We start from the raw sequence: 17,672 nt of genomic DNA on the forward strand, positions 1-17,672 counted from the left end.
CTGTCAACAGGCAATCCTTCAGTAACTAAGCCCAGCTCTCCGGACTGGCCCTAGGTCACTTAGCGGGGTGAGGAGGTTCGAGACAGTGTGGGCCCAGCCAAACATGTCTGCCAGTAGCCTGGTATGGGGCCTGTATGAAAAACATACCCCTGGTGGTCTGAGCCACACACAGAGTCTTGGCCTGGCAACATCACTGACAGAGATGTGTTGCTGTGGTCCCTCACCTCCTCGTAGCTTCCACAGGATTCCAAAAGAAAAGATGTCTTGGATGAAGGGTGCTGTTTCAAGTCCCCGAGCCACGGTACGCTCCAGAAGAAGTCGTATATAGCTACTGAGATTAGATTTCCATTCCCAGAGACCAAGGACAGAACATCTTTTAAAAGCGTGGTTGTGTTCTGACACTGCTCCTGAGCCAAGCACAGCATGAACATATACCAACAAAATGGAGAGTTAAAGGAAATCATATTCTGCTGTGTTCTACGAAGAAGATGACAGTTCCATTAGTAAGTTTGAGGATAAGGTGACAGTTTTATTAAACCTGCATACAAACAAGAAACCCCTACTTCTGTAAAGGCCCTACAAGGGGATGCTGCACAGCTTCGCCCTGAAAAAAAAAGAAAAAAAAAACCTTTGTGTTCCAGCGTAGGCCGGAGTGTTCACCACTACCTTGCCTCAGACAGATAAATAATGAGGGAAAAAATGCAGGCTGTAACATTACCTAATACATATTGACCGGTAAACAAACAGGCAGCTTAAGCATTCCAACAAAAGGTATGCGAATAACACCTAAGGCCGAGTCTACAACAAACCCACAACCAACAAACTCTTCAAATTCAGTATGCTGGGGGGGCTGAAAAATCAGTGCAGTCAAAGCATAAGTGAAATGCTTCTGTGGCAGCGCTTTCCTCATATCTCTGCATGGCATCGCATTACAGCTCTTCCCGTTAGCTGCTACATGAGCCCTCATTCCACTGCTGCACACCATAGTGGCACCTGCTTGATCTCCAGGCAGGAGGCCATCCTGAAGCACAAAGCCTTTGTTAATTTGATTCCAAGGTAACTATTAATTACTTTGCTGTGAAAAGAATAGATTTTTAACATGGATAGCATTACATTCAGGGCAAAAATCAACAGCAGGAGTGGGCACAGAGAGGGGATTAAAATGCAGATTACGAACACCAATGGATGAAATTCATTTTGCCACTCTTGGTTTCGCCTTAAGGAAGCTGCAGGTTTTTTGGGCCAAGCTGTGAAGCTCTTCTGCCCAGAAGCATTGTCCTCCTCTCTTCATTCAAACAAGGGAGGTTTTTCATTACAGCCCCAGTTCTCTAGCCTGAGGGTTGGAACCGTAACCGCAAAGACTTGAATTTTTCCCCACTGCGCTGTCCTCCATCCACACGAGGATGCCCACCGCTATACTGCTTCAGAGCCCCTGAGAAGAGAGGGGCTGACAGGGAGGCTGCCACAGGGAAGGGAAGCATTTCCGCTTGTCTTCCCTGACTGCACAGGACAACCTGCTTGGGCAACAAATTGAATCTGGCCTCCACCGTCCCTTTCCATGGACAAAAGGAAGGAAAAAAAAAACAAACCAAAAAAAAAGCAAGGTAAAAGGGCACACATCCACAATTGCTGACTGTGACATTCAATTTTTAAAGAGAGGAAGCTGAGCGCTTTGGTCTAGAGAGCGTTTTTAAGACCTGGTCAGGAACTTCCCTTTTCTGCTAGCATCACAGCAACTAAGGAGGGAGCAAAAGTAGAGTCAAGAGCTCTACAGCAACATGAAACAATCTGATAATGGAAAGAAATCTAAGGAAAAGTGCAGGCATGGAAGTTCTCAGAAACATCCAGTCTAATCTGCTTTATATTCAGGTTGCTTCAATCATGAAAGTACCGCAAGAATTACTTAACCCTTGTTTTGATGGGTCATTTAGCATTTTGGCAGAGGAATTCCATACAAAAAAGGCCAGGATGACATTGATTAAGAGCAATGTGGAGCTCCTTTGTTAACAGACAGAGGTCTGTGTATGTGTGGATGACATTAATGAGGATAGACATGCCTGCATTCTTCAGGTGTTCTCTCTGAACAGATTGCCCATAATCCGCACCCGTTCTTCCCGCTCTCCAGTCATTTAGGAGATAAAGACCACTGATCACTCTCACAACTAGATGCATTATTTTAGAGCAAAGCCTTCACTTGTTGGCAGCAGTGACTCTGGCAGGAATCTGGCAGTACAGTTGTATGCGGAAGTTTTAGCACCCCTGGCAAAAATACATATTTTGTTGGGTTTTGAAGCAAAAAGAAGTAAATATCAACCTCTGCACTAAAGTACTCTAACTAGTAACACTTGCTGCAAATGTTGATGCATAGTTACTTTTTATTTGATTAATTTAAAAAAGAAAAGAAAAAAAAAGGAACAGTAATTGTGGCATGTGCAAAAATCTGGACGCCTTACTAAGTTAGTACTTAGTACACCCCTTTGGCAGATATCATAGCTTTTGGAGCCAGCTTGGAGTCTTTTTATCCTTTTTTTTGCAAAATGCTTCTAGCAGTATTAGTGGGCAATCTTACATACACAGCATGTTTAAGATCTATCCAGATTTTCAATCATATTTATGTTAAGGGACTGTGTGGGTCATTCCAAAAGCTTCAGCAGGGTTTTTCCTGTATAGAGAACTGAGAGGCCGTTGCCTCCGTCTAATTTTATGCCGCCTCCACCTCTTCTGACAAGTGTCTTCATGGAAAGCACTATTTCGTCGCAAGCACTGCACATAGTGTATTTATTTCATTTGCAACTGAATCTGAATGTGCTGGCACTGTATCGTAATCAGCACAGTGAAAACCGGAGCTGCAGTAAAGCACAGCTGCAACTAGCTACGATGACACAGAAGGTCCGGACTTCAGTAGATTTAGAGTTTCAGAAGGATTTTTCATGTAACTACACTCGTGATTTCTGACGTGGCCATTCTGATAATGCAGGAGCCACTCAGGGGCGCAGCCCTTACAGGTCAACCCAATCAAACAGGGAGAGAACATTTATTAAGCCATACTTTTAAGATCACTGTGTTATGGTCAATCAAATCATACTCTAAGCCACACGCTGCCTTATTTTCTCAGCCCTTCAATCACTGCTTAGCAACTCTCTATCTGCAATTGCCTCAAGCTAATTCCTTATCAGCACCCGTCATGTTCGTAACCAGCATGAGGACACCAAAACCTCTGACATTTTGAGGTTTTATGGGGAAACAGCGATGAGACAATCAGCAATGACTGGTTCTCAGCTGACCCCGTAGCACCTGTGGTTCGGCCACAGACTGAACCGCTTGCTGTGTTTATCTCTATATGAGACGCCATGCCATCCTATCCAGATATATACGTGTGCAACACTGCACAGAAAAACAGGGCATCACCACTAAGGCTTTGCCTTTCTGGCCATCATGCAAGCCATTCTATCTAAGAGTTTTCTAAGTTTTAGAGATCTTGCCTTTACTTTCACAGTTCCACTCAATTCCCATTTTATGATGATATTGTGGACATCAGAAATTGTGAGCTGGTAGTGTTTTAATATTGTTATAAACTTAAGCTGTTTGTGTGCATCAATTAAATTTTAAATCAGCTATGTAAGTTTTTAAAACTGAAATATTTTTTTTTTAAAGTCAGAGATGTCAGGTCTGATTTCAGGGCAGTTTTTCAAACTACATCATATGTCCTTACACACTAATGTGAAAGGGAAGGTCCGGCTCGATGTTTATGTCTCAAATACAAATTCAACATTATACTGATGAAGATATGATGACAACTGGAGATCCTTCACTTATGTCCTCAGAAAACATATCCTTCACCAAGTTTTGACTGAATTCTCTCTTGATGCTCTTTCGATGTGCTTGCAAACACTAGATTCATCTATTTCTGAGGGTCCAAAGCACAACCAACATTAAAAATGTTCTTCTGCACATTTCAAGCCATTATACATTTCCAGCAGAGAATAAATCCTTAAATGTTACCTTATGCAGCTTTAAAGAGTCAGAGAATTCATTATGCTCTGGGACTGTCAACTGACAAATTCTTGACCTGCTTAATAACTCATGAGTTTATTAAGGCCTAACAAGTGAATTCACAACTGAAAAAATGTAACAATCAATATTTTTTTTTTAAGTTGATGTAATTAGGGTTGCCCAAACTTTTGCATATAACTGCAACTACATTATCACCATGTCAAAAATGCTAGCCCTGAGTGCCAAACCATGCAAATAAATGAACACTGTCCCTGCTAAACCCCTATGCCTTCACATGCCAAAGTGAACCGAGAATGGAAGGCAAAGAAAGAAACGCTGGATAGAACATGCAAGTAAATGCACATGTTTCGCAGAGCCAGCATCTGTGCTGTATGTGCTCCTATCTTAGTGGATTAATATGCTGTTTTTTAGGCGGTAAATTATTTGGCATCAGTCAGTAGGGCTGACATGCAGCCAGAGGGCTGAAAGCTCAGAAAGGCAGTTACAGTGCACACATTCCTCCAGTAAACTGCAAAAACAAGGGGAAGAGGATGTGTTTTGAGTGTGTTCACTTTTTCTGCTCCTTCCTGGCTCTGTGCTGTTGGGACAGCCTCCACTGAACCCTCCAGCTGCTTTCAGGAGCAAGCGAAGCCATCTTTGGACAGTTTCTCTCTGCCTGATGCTGGCTGTAATTATTTTAAAATACGCAGGGACACATGATCAACAAAGTAAACGTCAATGGCTCTTAAAGGTACAGGCAGTACTGGGAACAGACGTTCTGGAGCCTTTACACTGCTGAAAGCTATCTTTGATTTGCTTGGTCCAAACAGACTTTTGCAATAACAAAGCCTTTATGACAGTGTGCAAATTTGCCCAGCACATCTGAAAAATATTCCACCAGACTGCATCCTGTATAAACATCCTCTTTGATCACATTCACAAGTGTATACTTTTGATATGGAAACAAATGCAAAGAACCACAGTTATATACACAAAGTAATTCCTTAAGCTGCCAGCATTAAAGGACTGTATTAAATGTAGAACAATTTCCAAATGCCTCATTCTTCAGACTTACTTTTATACCCTTCATCTTGAGTGGTTAAGCGAGAATGACGATACTCCTTGTCAGCAGTGTCTTGCGGCTACCAGAATGGGTCTCTTAAGCTTCATTCTCTTTAAACCTCACTCTGCCTAACTCCTGTATATACTGAATAACATTTAAAAAGTAGTGAGTATTTATGAACGGCTTTTATTTTTATATATATATATATATATATATATATATATATAAAATTTTTATTTTATTTTTTTTATTTATATATATATATATATATATATATATATATATATATATATACATATAATTTTTTTTTTTAGATCAAATAAGTTTTTATCAACATAATGGCCCTTAAAACTAAAGTGAGAGTTGTTGGTACAATTTACGTTATGAAGCTTTTAGGCCTCTGCCTTGTAAGTTCCAAGTAATGGAAATTTAAACACTTGCCAATATTCTGTTTTATTAACAGAATATTATTTATTTGCTGATACCAAAAATTCTGACATTAACATGCCTCCCTAAAAACATCTACATAAGGGATTTCCTCATAAATTTCTTCTGATCACTTTAACAGAAGCTACTGATAGCTTTACCAGAAAGCATTCCCAACTTTTACACTACATCAGATTACATTACATAACATAAAAACACCTGCTCTTGGCACAGGTCAGCAAAAATGGACTAATGTGCAGAAGCTGAGTATGAACCACTCAGATGCATGTGGCCTGTGGGCTACTGGCTGTGTGTTTAGCATACTGGGGTGTGCTACATGATGCTGTAGCAGGCCTTTGGTGATTGGTTCTCACAGAGCCAGGGCCTAATGGAACTCCACCATAGAGAGAAGGCAGAGACCCAGGGCAGCCCTCCAGCACTCCTGTTAATGGAGGACATGGAACATCACCTATCAGCTCCCAAGGCACAGCTCACTATTGGGATTCTTACACTACCCATTGGAAGAGATGCGACAGCCAACACTGGCCTCCCTCAGGGCGCTTGAGCATCACCATGACCTGTCCAGAGCAATCTCATACTCATTCTGAACGAGTCACAAGTTCAGACATGGATCTAGTGGTCAGCCGACAGGGAGAAATACACTGACAATGGATGAAAGTTTTCATGACTATATAAATCCTGGGTGTCACAAACTTTGCACTTAAAAAAAGGGATGTTCAATTCAGGTTCAGGGCCCAGTTTGATGCTTTCCCTGCTCAAACAGGTTTAGACAGTTGGTCAGAGCTGGGAAATCACCAAACTGTGCTCGACTGTGGCCTGAGCTGAGTTTGTAGGATATTAATAATTTGGCCTGCAGGGCTTCCAGAAGACTTGAAGCTTAATACAAAAGCATGTCCACCAGAGATTATGGAGCTGTTCACTGGAAAGATCATGCAGGAACTCCTATGTTGTCATGAGGTTATGATTGGTGTTACCATGGCCTAAAACATACTGGCAAAAATCTCCGGCTCTCTCTTTGATCATGCTCACTCCTGGCTTTGACACTTTATGCCAGTCTGTTTTCTTGGCTGGACTACATTAGATGCCACCTGTGAGATTACATGCCGAACAGTCGAGACGCCATCAGCGTGTTTTTATAACCAGCCATGTTGCAATCTGAGCCACAGAATCGCACAGCGCGTCCTGTGACCAAGCCTCTGTTCAGACCAAGCCCGGGCCATAAAAACAAAACAAACAAAAAACAGCAGGCCTCTCTCTCCTGCCCCTCAGTCCCGGATCTACACAGAAAATCTGAGTCTGAGTTCTATCACAAATCTCTTGAGTTATTCCTGCGAATAAATTCATCTCTTTTGTTCTCCACTCCAGGCAAACCCACGTGGCTGCAGCTCTTCTCAAGTTCACAGCCCGTGTGATTTGCGTGGAGTTAACGTGCTCCAGCTCAACAGGTGGACACAAATTTACTCTGAAGTCGTAACGCTCTCAGATGTAACAGCAGCCGCACTGACCGAGACATCGCCGAGTGTGTTAAGAGGCATCCTGGCGAGGAAAAAGCTCACCTATGACTCGACGCTGACGTCCCTTCTGTAAAACAGACTGTCTGACGCGCAAGCTGAGTTGCATAGCAGACATTCCAGCGAAAAACCAACAAGCCTCGGCGGAAAGACTGGGGCTGGCACCGCGTCCAAAAACAGCACGGAATCCGTTAGCAATACCCCAAAGAAATGGAAAACCGACATGCTGCAAACACATTAACTAGCCAGCTCGCTCCATCTCCCCTCCATCTCCCCTCCCTTCTCTCTCAGCGTCGCCTACTGTAAACGCGTCGAGGCCAAACGGGTAAGACAGAAACGAGTTATACTCTTCCTCGGCAGTGAGGACGAGCTCGAGTCAGCATGACGCTGCTGATAACAACGACTCGCTGATTATGTGGCGCTACTGCTGGCTTCATTTACAGCTTCGGGCTAAAATTAACAGTCACAGTTTATTCCTGTTTCCCCTTTCAGGAACCTCTCCCAGACGGCAAGTCTGTCAAGCCAAGTCTTCAAGTGCAAAGACCTTGTTATCGTAGTACAAAACGTCTTAAATACTTCGCCCTGCTTCTTTACAGAAAAGTCGCACAAATTTCACATTTTGCAGACTTTACATGTGAAACATGTGACTTTTCTGTGAGGGTGCCTTTATATGGAGTTGCACAAAACTCAACTTTCTACCCTAGAATTCTCGAAGTACTCATTCTCTGCACATTTAGGTGTTTTTCGCTGCTCTAAGCCCTCCCCTGAGTCGAAACAAAAAGGGAAAACGGACTGGAAAGCGCTGTTTTCTACAGCCTTGGCAGGCAGGTATGCACACGCACCTTCGCAAACTCCGACCTCGTACTGGGTGATGGAGGCGCCGTCGAGCGGCGGGCGGATGACGCAGCGCAGCCCCGCGTCGCACGTCCCGTACAGCCCGTACACGCCGCCGCAGCTCTCGTTCTTCTGCTTGGCGCACACGGAGCAGCAGCCGCAGATGCCCAGCACCACGGCGCCCGTGCACTGCTTGGGCTCCTCGCACTTGGACTCGTCGCAGGGCAGACACAGGAGCGCCGCGCCGCCGCGCAGCACCAGCACAGCCAGCTGCGAGACCAGCACGCATTTCACCAAGCGGTGCATCCTGGAAAAGGAGGCCGTGAAGAGAGTGGAGGAAAGTAGCCGAAAATATATGTGTTCAAACGTATATCCAAACCCACCACCGCCCCCAACCTCCAAGTTCTCCCTCTAGAAAAAACACACACACACACCGTGCAAAGGCAGGGATTCCAGCAAAGCGATCAAACGCGGGGAACAATGGCTTTAAACGAGCGTGTAATGAGGGGCTCCTGGTTTTACAGCGTCCGTCGAAGGAACGAGGAGGCGTAAACTTTTTCTCTTCTTCGCAGAAGCTCGTCGTTCAGTCAAAGCCGCGACACAAAGCGGCTCTTAGCCCACGCTGCTGACGGCGGGCATGGTCCCGGACTCAGCGCTGCTCCAGCACCACCAAAACTTTCCTCCTCGTCCTCATGCGCCTCTCTCTCTCTCTCTCTCTCTCTCTCTCTGCGAGTCTTCTCCTCCCCTTTCTCCCTCTCTATTTTTTAAGCTAGAGAATCGGGGGATTTCAGGGGTGTCTTCCTGTTCAGCGCGAACGAAAGAGGTCCATAAAAGCACGATAAGTCCTTTTCTGAAGAGAGAAGAGAAAGAAAAGCCGGTGGCCGTGTTCTGTAGGCACCGAGCTGCGCGCGACTGAAGAAGAAGAAACGGGCGCCGCTCTCCACTTCCCTCAGTGTCTCGTGCTCTCTCTCTCTCTCTCTCTCTCTCTCTCTCTCTCTCTCTCCCTCTCCCTCTCTCTATCTCGGCTCCGCTCCCTCGCCGTGACCTCAGGACGGAACCACGCCCATCTTGCATTGCGTTCAGGCCAGATATGGAGCACAGGAAGCGCTGGGCCGCGCAGAGGGGCGGGAGGGGGTCTCAGCAGGCCGCGTGGTTAGAACCCGGTGCTGGTGGGGAATGTGGGGGCCCCGCACAGCTCCGAAACAATTACATTCTCCTCTCTCTCTCTCTCTCTCTCTCTCTCTCTCTCTCTCTCTGTCTTTTACACTAAACCATTTTTTTGTGCAGGGGGAGAAAAACAGGGCATGTGGCTGCACATATGAGGCCTCCAGAGAAAGCACTGATGTGGAAAGTAGAGGCTTGTAGAATTGATGTATTTATTACATTATTGGTTTTTAATCAAAGGCTTATTAAAAAAAATGTTGCAGTGTTTCTAGCATGAGGTCATATGCTCCCCCGAAAAGATCCGACAGTTTCAGAAGATCATTCCCTAATGAGAGATTTGAAGGATTTTAGATTTTTCACCCTCTACAGCGCTTCTGTGATGGATATCACCACATGGCCTCTGGAATACTTTAACAAACTGTTGTCAATAAACATTGTTCTTTGCTGTATCCACAGATTCAGATTAAGACAGTACCATGCACAGAGGAAGCCATATGACAAAGTCCAAACATGCTGCATGTTGCACAGCGGAAACATGTGCTATTGTCCGCCAGGTCAACCTTTCCGATTATTTATAAAAATAATGGATGTTTTGTTCTCTGAGCCAAACAAAAGGATCATTCAGATTGTTTCCAGCATAAGGTTTGAAAGGCAGCGTCTGTCATAGTACTCGATTACATTTGCAAGAAAAAAAGAGATCTTTTGTTTTACCTACATTATTGAGACCTTCAAAGTACAACGCCAGGAGATTTTTCTCCTTTTTTCTTGTGAATCACTGAGCATTTTTAGTTATTATTTTTTATTAAGACAAATAACCAATTTCATATCAGTGTAAAATGAAGCTGCCTGCAGCTATGCTAATTTATCCTGATTGGTGAGGGCCGTTATCCTCACCAGTCAATCAGATGTGGGTTGTCCCACCCAAATAGCTTTAACAAAACCATGCCTCCTAATAGTCTCTTTTTCTCTGTTCACTTTGGAGAAACTTGAGGTTTGGAGGTTTAATATAACACTTAATGGTAATATATAATACAAACCTTTTTAATATTTTACACTGTGTTCCCTGGGACTTTATGTGCAGTTTTTCTGTGCTTTTTCCACCCCAGCATATTTCTGTATTAGCAAATATTGAATATTTATGTCATGTTATGTACAAATTTGTAATCTGCAGCCTACACCCAGGTTGGAAGCAGCACCGCCTGGGGCAGTAGGGATTTGAGTGCCTTGCCCAAAGACACAACCAGGTATACCCAGTCAGTCTTGAAATTTAAACCCATGACCTTCTGGTTGCTGGCTCACCTTTCCTACCATGAGGCTCAAAGCCTAATGCAATCTCATATAGCTACTATATGAGGTCACATTCCTACACTGTGTTGTATAACTGAAGTGGATATGTAAATGTACTGCTTTTTAATCAAAGACTAAAGCTAGCTAGCCATTTTGGTTATTATAGGATGTCAAACATGAAGACATGCTGTTTCAGATTTTTTATAGCATAAAAGGAGAGGAAAAAAAAAGCAGTTGCCTATAAGAGTCCAGGCAAAGCTCAATACAGCACATTAGCCTGGATGGTGTTAAGGGATTCCATATTATATTGGGTTCGTGCATGGTCTCATTGATCTGTCCTCCCTACTCGGCTCCTCTCAGTTACCCCCTGAAGCGCTATCAGATGTAATAATCCTGCAGGTGTTGAGTGATACACAGGGGTGTGAGCCAAAAACACAGCCCTCTTGTTGCCTTAAGACACCATTAGCACAGACATCTCAGGAGAAATCAGATACCTTTGGATTGTATGTGCTGTACTTTCTCCCCCCCCACTGGCTGCCACAGTGTCTTGCTCCTGGCTGGAAGCCAGATAGCAGTGGCCTTTGAACTAGCTGGCCGTGTGTGCCAATGTCAGATGTGGTCTCTGTTGCTGCAGTCCTGACTGCGGCATTGTTCTTGACTGTCGGCTCGTTGAGCCAGGTGTGTGATAGCTGTCAGAACAGCATTGTTTAGTGCCCGTAATCATTTTGTCCATGCAGGACTCACTTGTCCTCTAGAATCGAAGAAATAGGAGCATCGCATGTGGAGATGCAGTTTTATGGATCAATAAAGTACAATCTTGGTTGCATCCACCTCTAAATTCGTTGTCACCTATCACGTATTTGACAGGTACTGGATATCGCATCAGGCCTTGGAGACTGCAAAAAGCACATGGATACAAATCTCATAAAGATGAACACCATAATTGTTGACAACGTCAATTGTTTCACCAAATTCCCACATGTTCTATTGCTTGATAGCTGTTACTTTGCAACTAGCAGTCAGTGCTATTATCTGTTATAATAACATTAATAAAACAAAATTCAACTGCTGTATAATATTCAGTAGCTATTTGGAAAACAATGGCCAGTGACTGTGTTATTATTAAGTAGGGAGGGAGTATGTTAATGAAAAATAACATCACAAGTCTGATTTGGTTGCAGGCACGAGGCAAAGGTGAGTACCGTAGATCATCACAGCCGTGATGTTATATGCAATAACGCACAACCTTGACTGTTCAATTGCTTTCATACAACAGTTAAATACAACCCCATTTCCAATGAAGTTGGACATTGTGTAAAACATAAATATAAAACACAATACAATGATTTGCAAATCCTTTTCAACCTATATTCTATTGAATACACTACAAAGACAAGTTATTTAATGTTCAAACGGTTAAACTTTATTGTTTTTTGCAAATATTCACTTATTTTGAATTTGATGCCTGCAACACGTTCCAAAGAAGTTGGGACAGGGGCATGTTTACCACTGGGTTACATCACCTTTCCTTTTAACAACACTCAATAAGTGTTTGGGAACTGAGGACACTAATTGTTGAAGCTTTGTGGGTGGAATTCTTTCCCATTCTTGCTTGATTTACAACTTCAGTTGCTCAACAGTCCAGAGTCTCCGTTGTTGTATTTTGCGCTTCATAATGTGCCACACATTTTCAATGGGAGACAGGTCTGGACTGCAGGCAGGCCAGTCTAGTACCCGCACTCTTTTACTACGAAGCCACACTGTTGTAACACATGCAGAATGTGGCTTGGCATTGTCTTGCTGAAATAAGCAGGAACGTCCCTGAAAAAGACGTTGCTTGGATTGCAGCATATGTTGCTCCAAAACCTGCATGTACCTTTCAGCATTAATGGTGCCTTCACAGATGTGCAAGTTACCCATGCCATGGGCACTAACACCCCCCCATACCATCAGAGATGCTGGCTTTTGAACTTTGCGCTGAAAACAATCCAGACAGTCCTTTTCCTCTTTGGCCCGGAGGACACAATGTCCATGATTTCCAAAAACAATTTGATGATATTATGGACTGTAGATGATGAAATCCCTAAATTCCTTGCAATTGCATGTTGAGAAACGTTGTTCTTAAACTGCTGGACTATTTGCAGTTTAAGCAAACTTTGTGAACAACGCAGTTGTTCACAAAGTGGTGAACCTCGCCCCTTCCTTGCTTGTGAACGACTGAGCCTTTCAGGGATGCTCCCTTTATACTCAATCATGACACTCACCTGTTTCCAATTAACCTGTTCACCTGTGGAATGTTCCAAACAGGTGTTTTTTGAGCATTCCTCAACTTTCCCAGTCTTTTGTTGTCCCTGTCCCAACTTCTTTGGAACGTGTTGCAGGCACCAAATTCAAAATGAGTGACTATTTGTAAAAAACAATAAAGTTTATCAGTTTGAACATTAAATATCTTGTCTTTGTAGTGTATTCAGTTGAATATAGGTTGTAAAGGATTTGCAAATCATCATATTCTGTTTTTATTTATGTTTTACACAACGTCCCAACTTTATTGGAATTGGGGTTGTAGTTGGTGCCATGTTGTTATGCCCATATTAGGAACTCTGGGTCTAAGCGTCATTTCTCTATGGGCAGAATAAAAAGGGTTTTAGAAAAATCGTCTCTGTTGTGCCCTGTGTTAAATAAAAATGTTCAGAACCTGATACAATTTGTCCTGTGAACATTCTTCTCTCAAATGCCATATGGATCCTATGATTTACGAGGTTGTTAAAGAGTTGAAATATGAACATTGGTACATGTGAGTTAAAGCTACTGCACATCAATTTGATGTCACTAAGCTACACGAAACTAAGACAGGCTGTAGCAGTGCTTTGACGAGCTGTGCTAACTTATCAAAATGTTCTACCATAGCCCATATTTACAGGTATAACCATACAATAAAACTTTTGGATGGGATATTTTGACAGGCTAAAACTCCTCATCAAAAGTACTGCCTGTGTTAAACCTATGAGACTGAAATTAGCTTCTTTTTTTTTGAAAACCCTATTCATTCTGGCCATAGAGAATTGGGGCTTAGACTCAGACCTAATATGGGCATAACAAGGACTACAGAATGATGCAGGACTACAGTGGTCTATGTGATCTTAAAAGTATCCATTTTCTGTTTGTGCGCAAAGTAAGTTAAAACTTTCAAATGGCTTGAGTGTTTCAGCTGTCAAACTCATTCCTTATGCAATGGCGTCTTAGCGGAGTGATACAGTTTTTGTGAAAAACCTGTGTTGTTATGGTGTAATAACAGCACGGTTAGAACGCCTCTCAACCAATCAGCTTGCGTGACCAGAACGAACTGTTATATAATTACAGCTACATTCCAGCCAAAATGAAACTAATTAACTGGCACATTTTGGGTGGACTTTTTTGGGAAGGGCTCTTTGAACTTTTATTTATTTATTCATTTTCCAAAAGCTGGTGAATGCAGATAGCTTACGTTACGGTATCTTCAAATCATGATTACAGCGGAGAAATGGATTCATTATCAAATTCAACATGTTGTAAGCTAAAGCTAGCAAGGTAACTGGGTATCTAGATGTCCTACAAATTGACTTCTTTTCTATGCTGTCCATTTTGAGCTAAATAATGATATTATAATAATAACTCTTTTCTTTACGAATTAGTCTAACGACCAAAGTTGACGAGTTGCAGAGAGGCTAGCTTGGTGGTATTTACTGAACTATCAATCAGTGGCTAGACTTACAGTTAGAATTGGCTGACACCTCAGGGATTCTTAATTATACTTTATTACAAGATGATTCTCACATGACTAAGGTTGTCACTTCTCAAAATGACTTTTTCTGGCTTTTCCCGGCCGTTATGATGACAGACATTTTAGAGAGGCACTCCTGTAAAATGGCTTCACTGTCCAGAGAAAAAATACATTTCCAAAATGGTAACTTTGCATTTATCTTGAATGTTTTTCGTAAATATAAACAACAAATTGTTTAAAACTGTTCAAATGGAAAAAAATAGACAAAAGTGAACACTGGCAAGAGCTTTTTTTGTTTTGTTTTCAGAGACCTTTCTAAGACAAAGGCCCCGACTTTGTCAATAGGAGTTAACTGGAGCGATGTTCTGTGTCACTTTAATTTGGATGACTCTAATTGCGTAATGATGTTAGGCGCTGGCTAATTGAACACCCACTGTTCCAGCACCACTGTGTTTGTTGTGAGAGTTACTGGGGAGAAAGCCACAGGTGCTCCTGCGCCCTATTGAATTAGCTCTGGTGAGCCAGGTCTTATCAGGCATCTGACTATAGCAGGAATACAACCCTTACAAGTCCTCTCTTGAAACAGAAAAACATTATGAACGCCAAGGACCAGGAGGAATTTTTTTTTTTTCCAGCTGAAGATTCCTTGCTCAGTCGCAACAATCTCACTCATCAGATCTCATGCATTGTGTTCAAATTGAAGTAGAGTTGGCTAAATGCTTTGGGAGATCATTTTGGATATTTAGGCATATTTAGCTGTTAAACTAGCCCTTTCATTTAGGGCAGTCCCTTCACACCTCCAGTTATCACCCTTTCAAACTCCCCTACCGAGGAGCAAGATTAGATTTTATGCTAAAATGGCCAGCATTGCTGAAATCCCAGCACGCACTTCCACGGTCAGGGCCCTCATTCTGATTCATTTCTATTATGTTGTGACGGCGCGGCATGGAGGCGCTGACACGTTTACCCGTCCGACCTGTCGCGATGAAATCAAGCGCCGCTGAGTGCCATCGCTCTGCGACAATGCGCGAAAGTGCGCCTGCTGTGATTCAGACATCTCTCATCTGCTGTTTTTTCCAGCCGAAACATGAAGAATGTGCAGTAGATGCTAGCACGCGGACTTGCCGCTTACTCAGTCACATTCAGTAATCATTAAGTGTTGTTGCCTTTCTTTTCTTGGTGTCATCATGTTTTGCAGGCCGCTGATTGACAGCTGGCCATTGTGGAGCAGACAATGTCCTAGACAGCACATTCTTTTATCTTTCAGAGGTGATCCTGAGATGCATTGTGCCCTATGGAAATGGTAATCTCTGTGGCATCTCCTTTTGTGGGTGCTGCTGTACTTAAGCAGGGTGATTTGATATTATCTCGCGTGGCAGCACTTGTGAAACCCGGCCTGTTTCATGGAGGTCAGTGAGAAGAAGGAGATGAGGCTATGAATAACACAGTGAGGCAGCTGCTTGTTTTATGGCGATTCTTCTGTGTGTGCAACATCCATGCCCGATCCCGCCATTACCATCAGCACCATTTCAGAATGCTTTGCTCTTGCTCCCCCACAGCTGTCCACTCTATTATGTAATTTGTGCTAAAGCATGTTTGGCACCTTCGCACTCAAGCAAGGGCTGATTAGAAGCCAACAACGCCAATGGCAATTGTTCTGTATCTATCCATTCTGCAGCCCTTCTGCACGCCGAAGTTCTACTTTGGCAGTTACTGCTCTGTTGCCCTGTTTTCTTTACACTTACTCTAAAACAATAGCTTAGATTAATGGCATACCTTAAATTAAATAAGAAAAGCCACAGCCAATAGACTTCACTCTCAACAAAGGGTAGGGGAGTGAAGACCAAAGGGAAAAAAGAACAAAAAAGCAAATAATTAATGTCCACAGAAGGAGTGGCGGCTGAGATTCATGAGGCAATTTTTTCCCTAGGCCTGTGGAAGGCGCGGATGCCATAAACGTGGGGGCCAGAGAGCAGTGTCGGAGCACGGAGAGGCGCTGATGACGGCCAGTAGAGTCACTGTGACTGGAGCATCGGGGCTGCAGGCAGTGGGCTAACTGCACCATTAATCATCCATGCAGGCCTGCACATCACCCTCCTCAATGCACACCAGCAAAAAGCAAAGGGAGTAGTGTGTAGGGGCCTTACTTTGTTTGTTGGCATCATCGGTGGGTAATTGGGAGAGTTGGGAGAGCTCCCGGTGGGCTGGCAGCATTTTGGGCTCATAAGTTGAAATTTAGGCCTTAGGATTTAGAAAAGCCATCTCACAATACAGAGCACTGTAAAAATGATGATTTTGTCTACATTTAGCTTATTACTGTATACAATCTAAGGTCTGAATAATTGTTTCTTTAACTTTTTTTTTTTTTTACTTTGGAATCACAGTTTAAAAAGATTTGGTCACATTTGAGGATAAGCCAGTGGCCCTCACCCTCAGGTGGAACAGCCCCGATTTGCTAATGTCTAGTCTGTCCTGACCTTAAATGATGTAGCAGTTACATTCAGACACCTGTAAAGGCAATAGCATGTGACCACTACACTATTTAAGGTGAAACGAAGATTTGAACAGGATGCTAACATCGGCCCCGAGTGACTAGCATATCAAATTCAGAATGACGTTGTGAATCTGCTACTGATTGACACAGCAGGCACTGCTCTACACAGTTAAATACTTTTTTTGCATTACCAATGTGACAAGTTTCCCACAAGAATCAGGACAAACTGCAAAACACCAAAGTAGAACCAAAAATTCAAGAATGACAAATCTTTTTAATGAGGATGAGGATATAACTGAGCAGATAGGCAGTTAGAGATAGTGATGGAGTTTGTAGTAGAGATGGAAGGATTGATCAGCTACATATCAGTATCAGCAGATTCTCAGCCCAAAAATACAATCCAGCAATATTTTTTGTATAACTACGAAAGCAATCTACCTCAGTTGATCCTTAAAGCTGATCAGTGAAGATCCATATTTTGCCTTTGGTATCAGAATGTAACTACTGCAACATTTAAGATGGAAAGGGAAAATTTGAATAAGAAGCTGATGAGCATAAAGGCAACTTCAGCTTTATATATATATATATATCACTATATCACTAATTAACATTGTTTCTGTAATACCTCATTACATATTAGACTATTTCACTGTGAACTCATTGTGTGAACGTGTAGAGCTGTAATTAATGTGGTTTGTTGTCAAAGCTTTGAGGATTCATTTCTGTTAGCATGTTAGCGTCCAAGTGCTAACACTGCAGAGGCTGGAAAAAAATATCTACTACTACAAAAATGATTGTATGTTAGCCCTTTTGGCCTTTTCAGTACATTTAAAAACCCATCTGTGAAGCAGGAGGGCTGTCTTCTCCTGTTTGCTGTGCCAGCTGCTAAGGCTGTGGTTATTTCAGTGGCTACACTAGCCTTAGGTGCCAGAATGTACCTTCTGTACCTTTTAAGGTGGAATGGGAAAATTTTAACAAAAAGCTGGCGAAAATAAGTCTGAGTACAGCATCTTGGATCTTGGAGAGTTGAAAGGCATTGAGAGTTGAAAATGGATGAGGATGTTGCTCTGTTTCTGCTTGATAAATGCAAACATTAAATTATTTTTGTTGTTTCACAGA

At 42.8% G+C, this 17,672-nt stretch overlaps 1 protein-coding gene across 3 annotated transcripts in view; it reads right to left on the minus strand.

The window, feature by feature from the left end:
- The window catches only part of crim1 (cysteine rich transmembrane BMP regulator 1 (chordin-like)), a 120,394-nt gene extending 111,601 nt beyond the window's left edge, over nt 1–8,793 (minus strand). The window contains exons 1-2 of one of the 3 annotated variants that reach the window (XM_037541934.1): nt 8,283–8,793; nt 7,857–8,155 (exon numbers count right to left, since the gene is read on the minus strand). In XM_037541934.1, coding sequence (XP_037397831.1) covers nt 7,857–8,154 — 298 coding nt within the window. In that variant the 5' untranslated portion in view covers nt 8,155; nt 8,283–8,793. Of the gene's footprint in view, nt 1–7,059; nt 7,179–7,856; nt 8,156–8,282 lie in introns of those variants that run through there. The other 2 variants (XM_017694531.2, XM_037541935.1) reach the window with 2 other exon arrangements.
- Between the last annotated feature and the right edge of the window lie 8,879 nt (nt 8,794–17,672).

The sequence above is a fragment of the Pygocentrus nattereri genome, chromosome 10 (assembly GCF_015220715.1).
Source record: "Pygocentrus nattereri isolate fPygNat1 chromosome 10, fPygNat1.pri, whole genome shotgun sequence".
Classification (NCBI taxonomy): domain Eukaryota; kingdom Metazoa; phylum Chordata; class Actinopteri; order Characiformes; family Serrasalmidae; genus Pygocentrus; species Pygocentrus nattereri.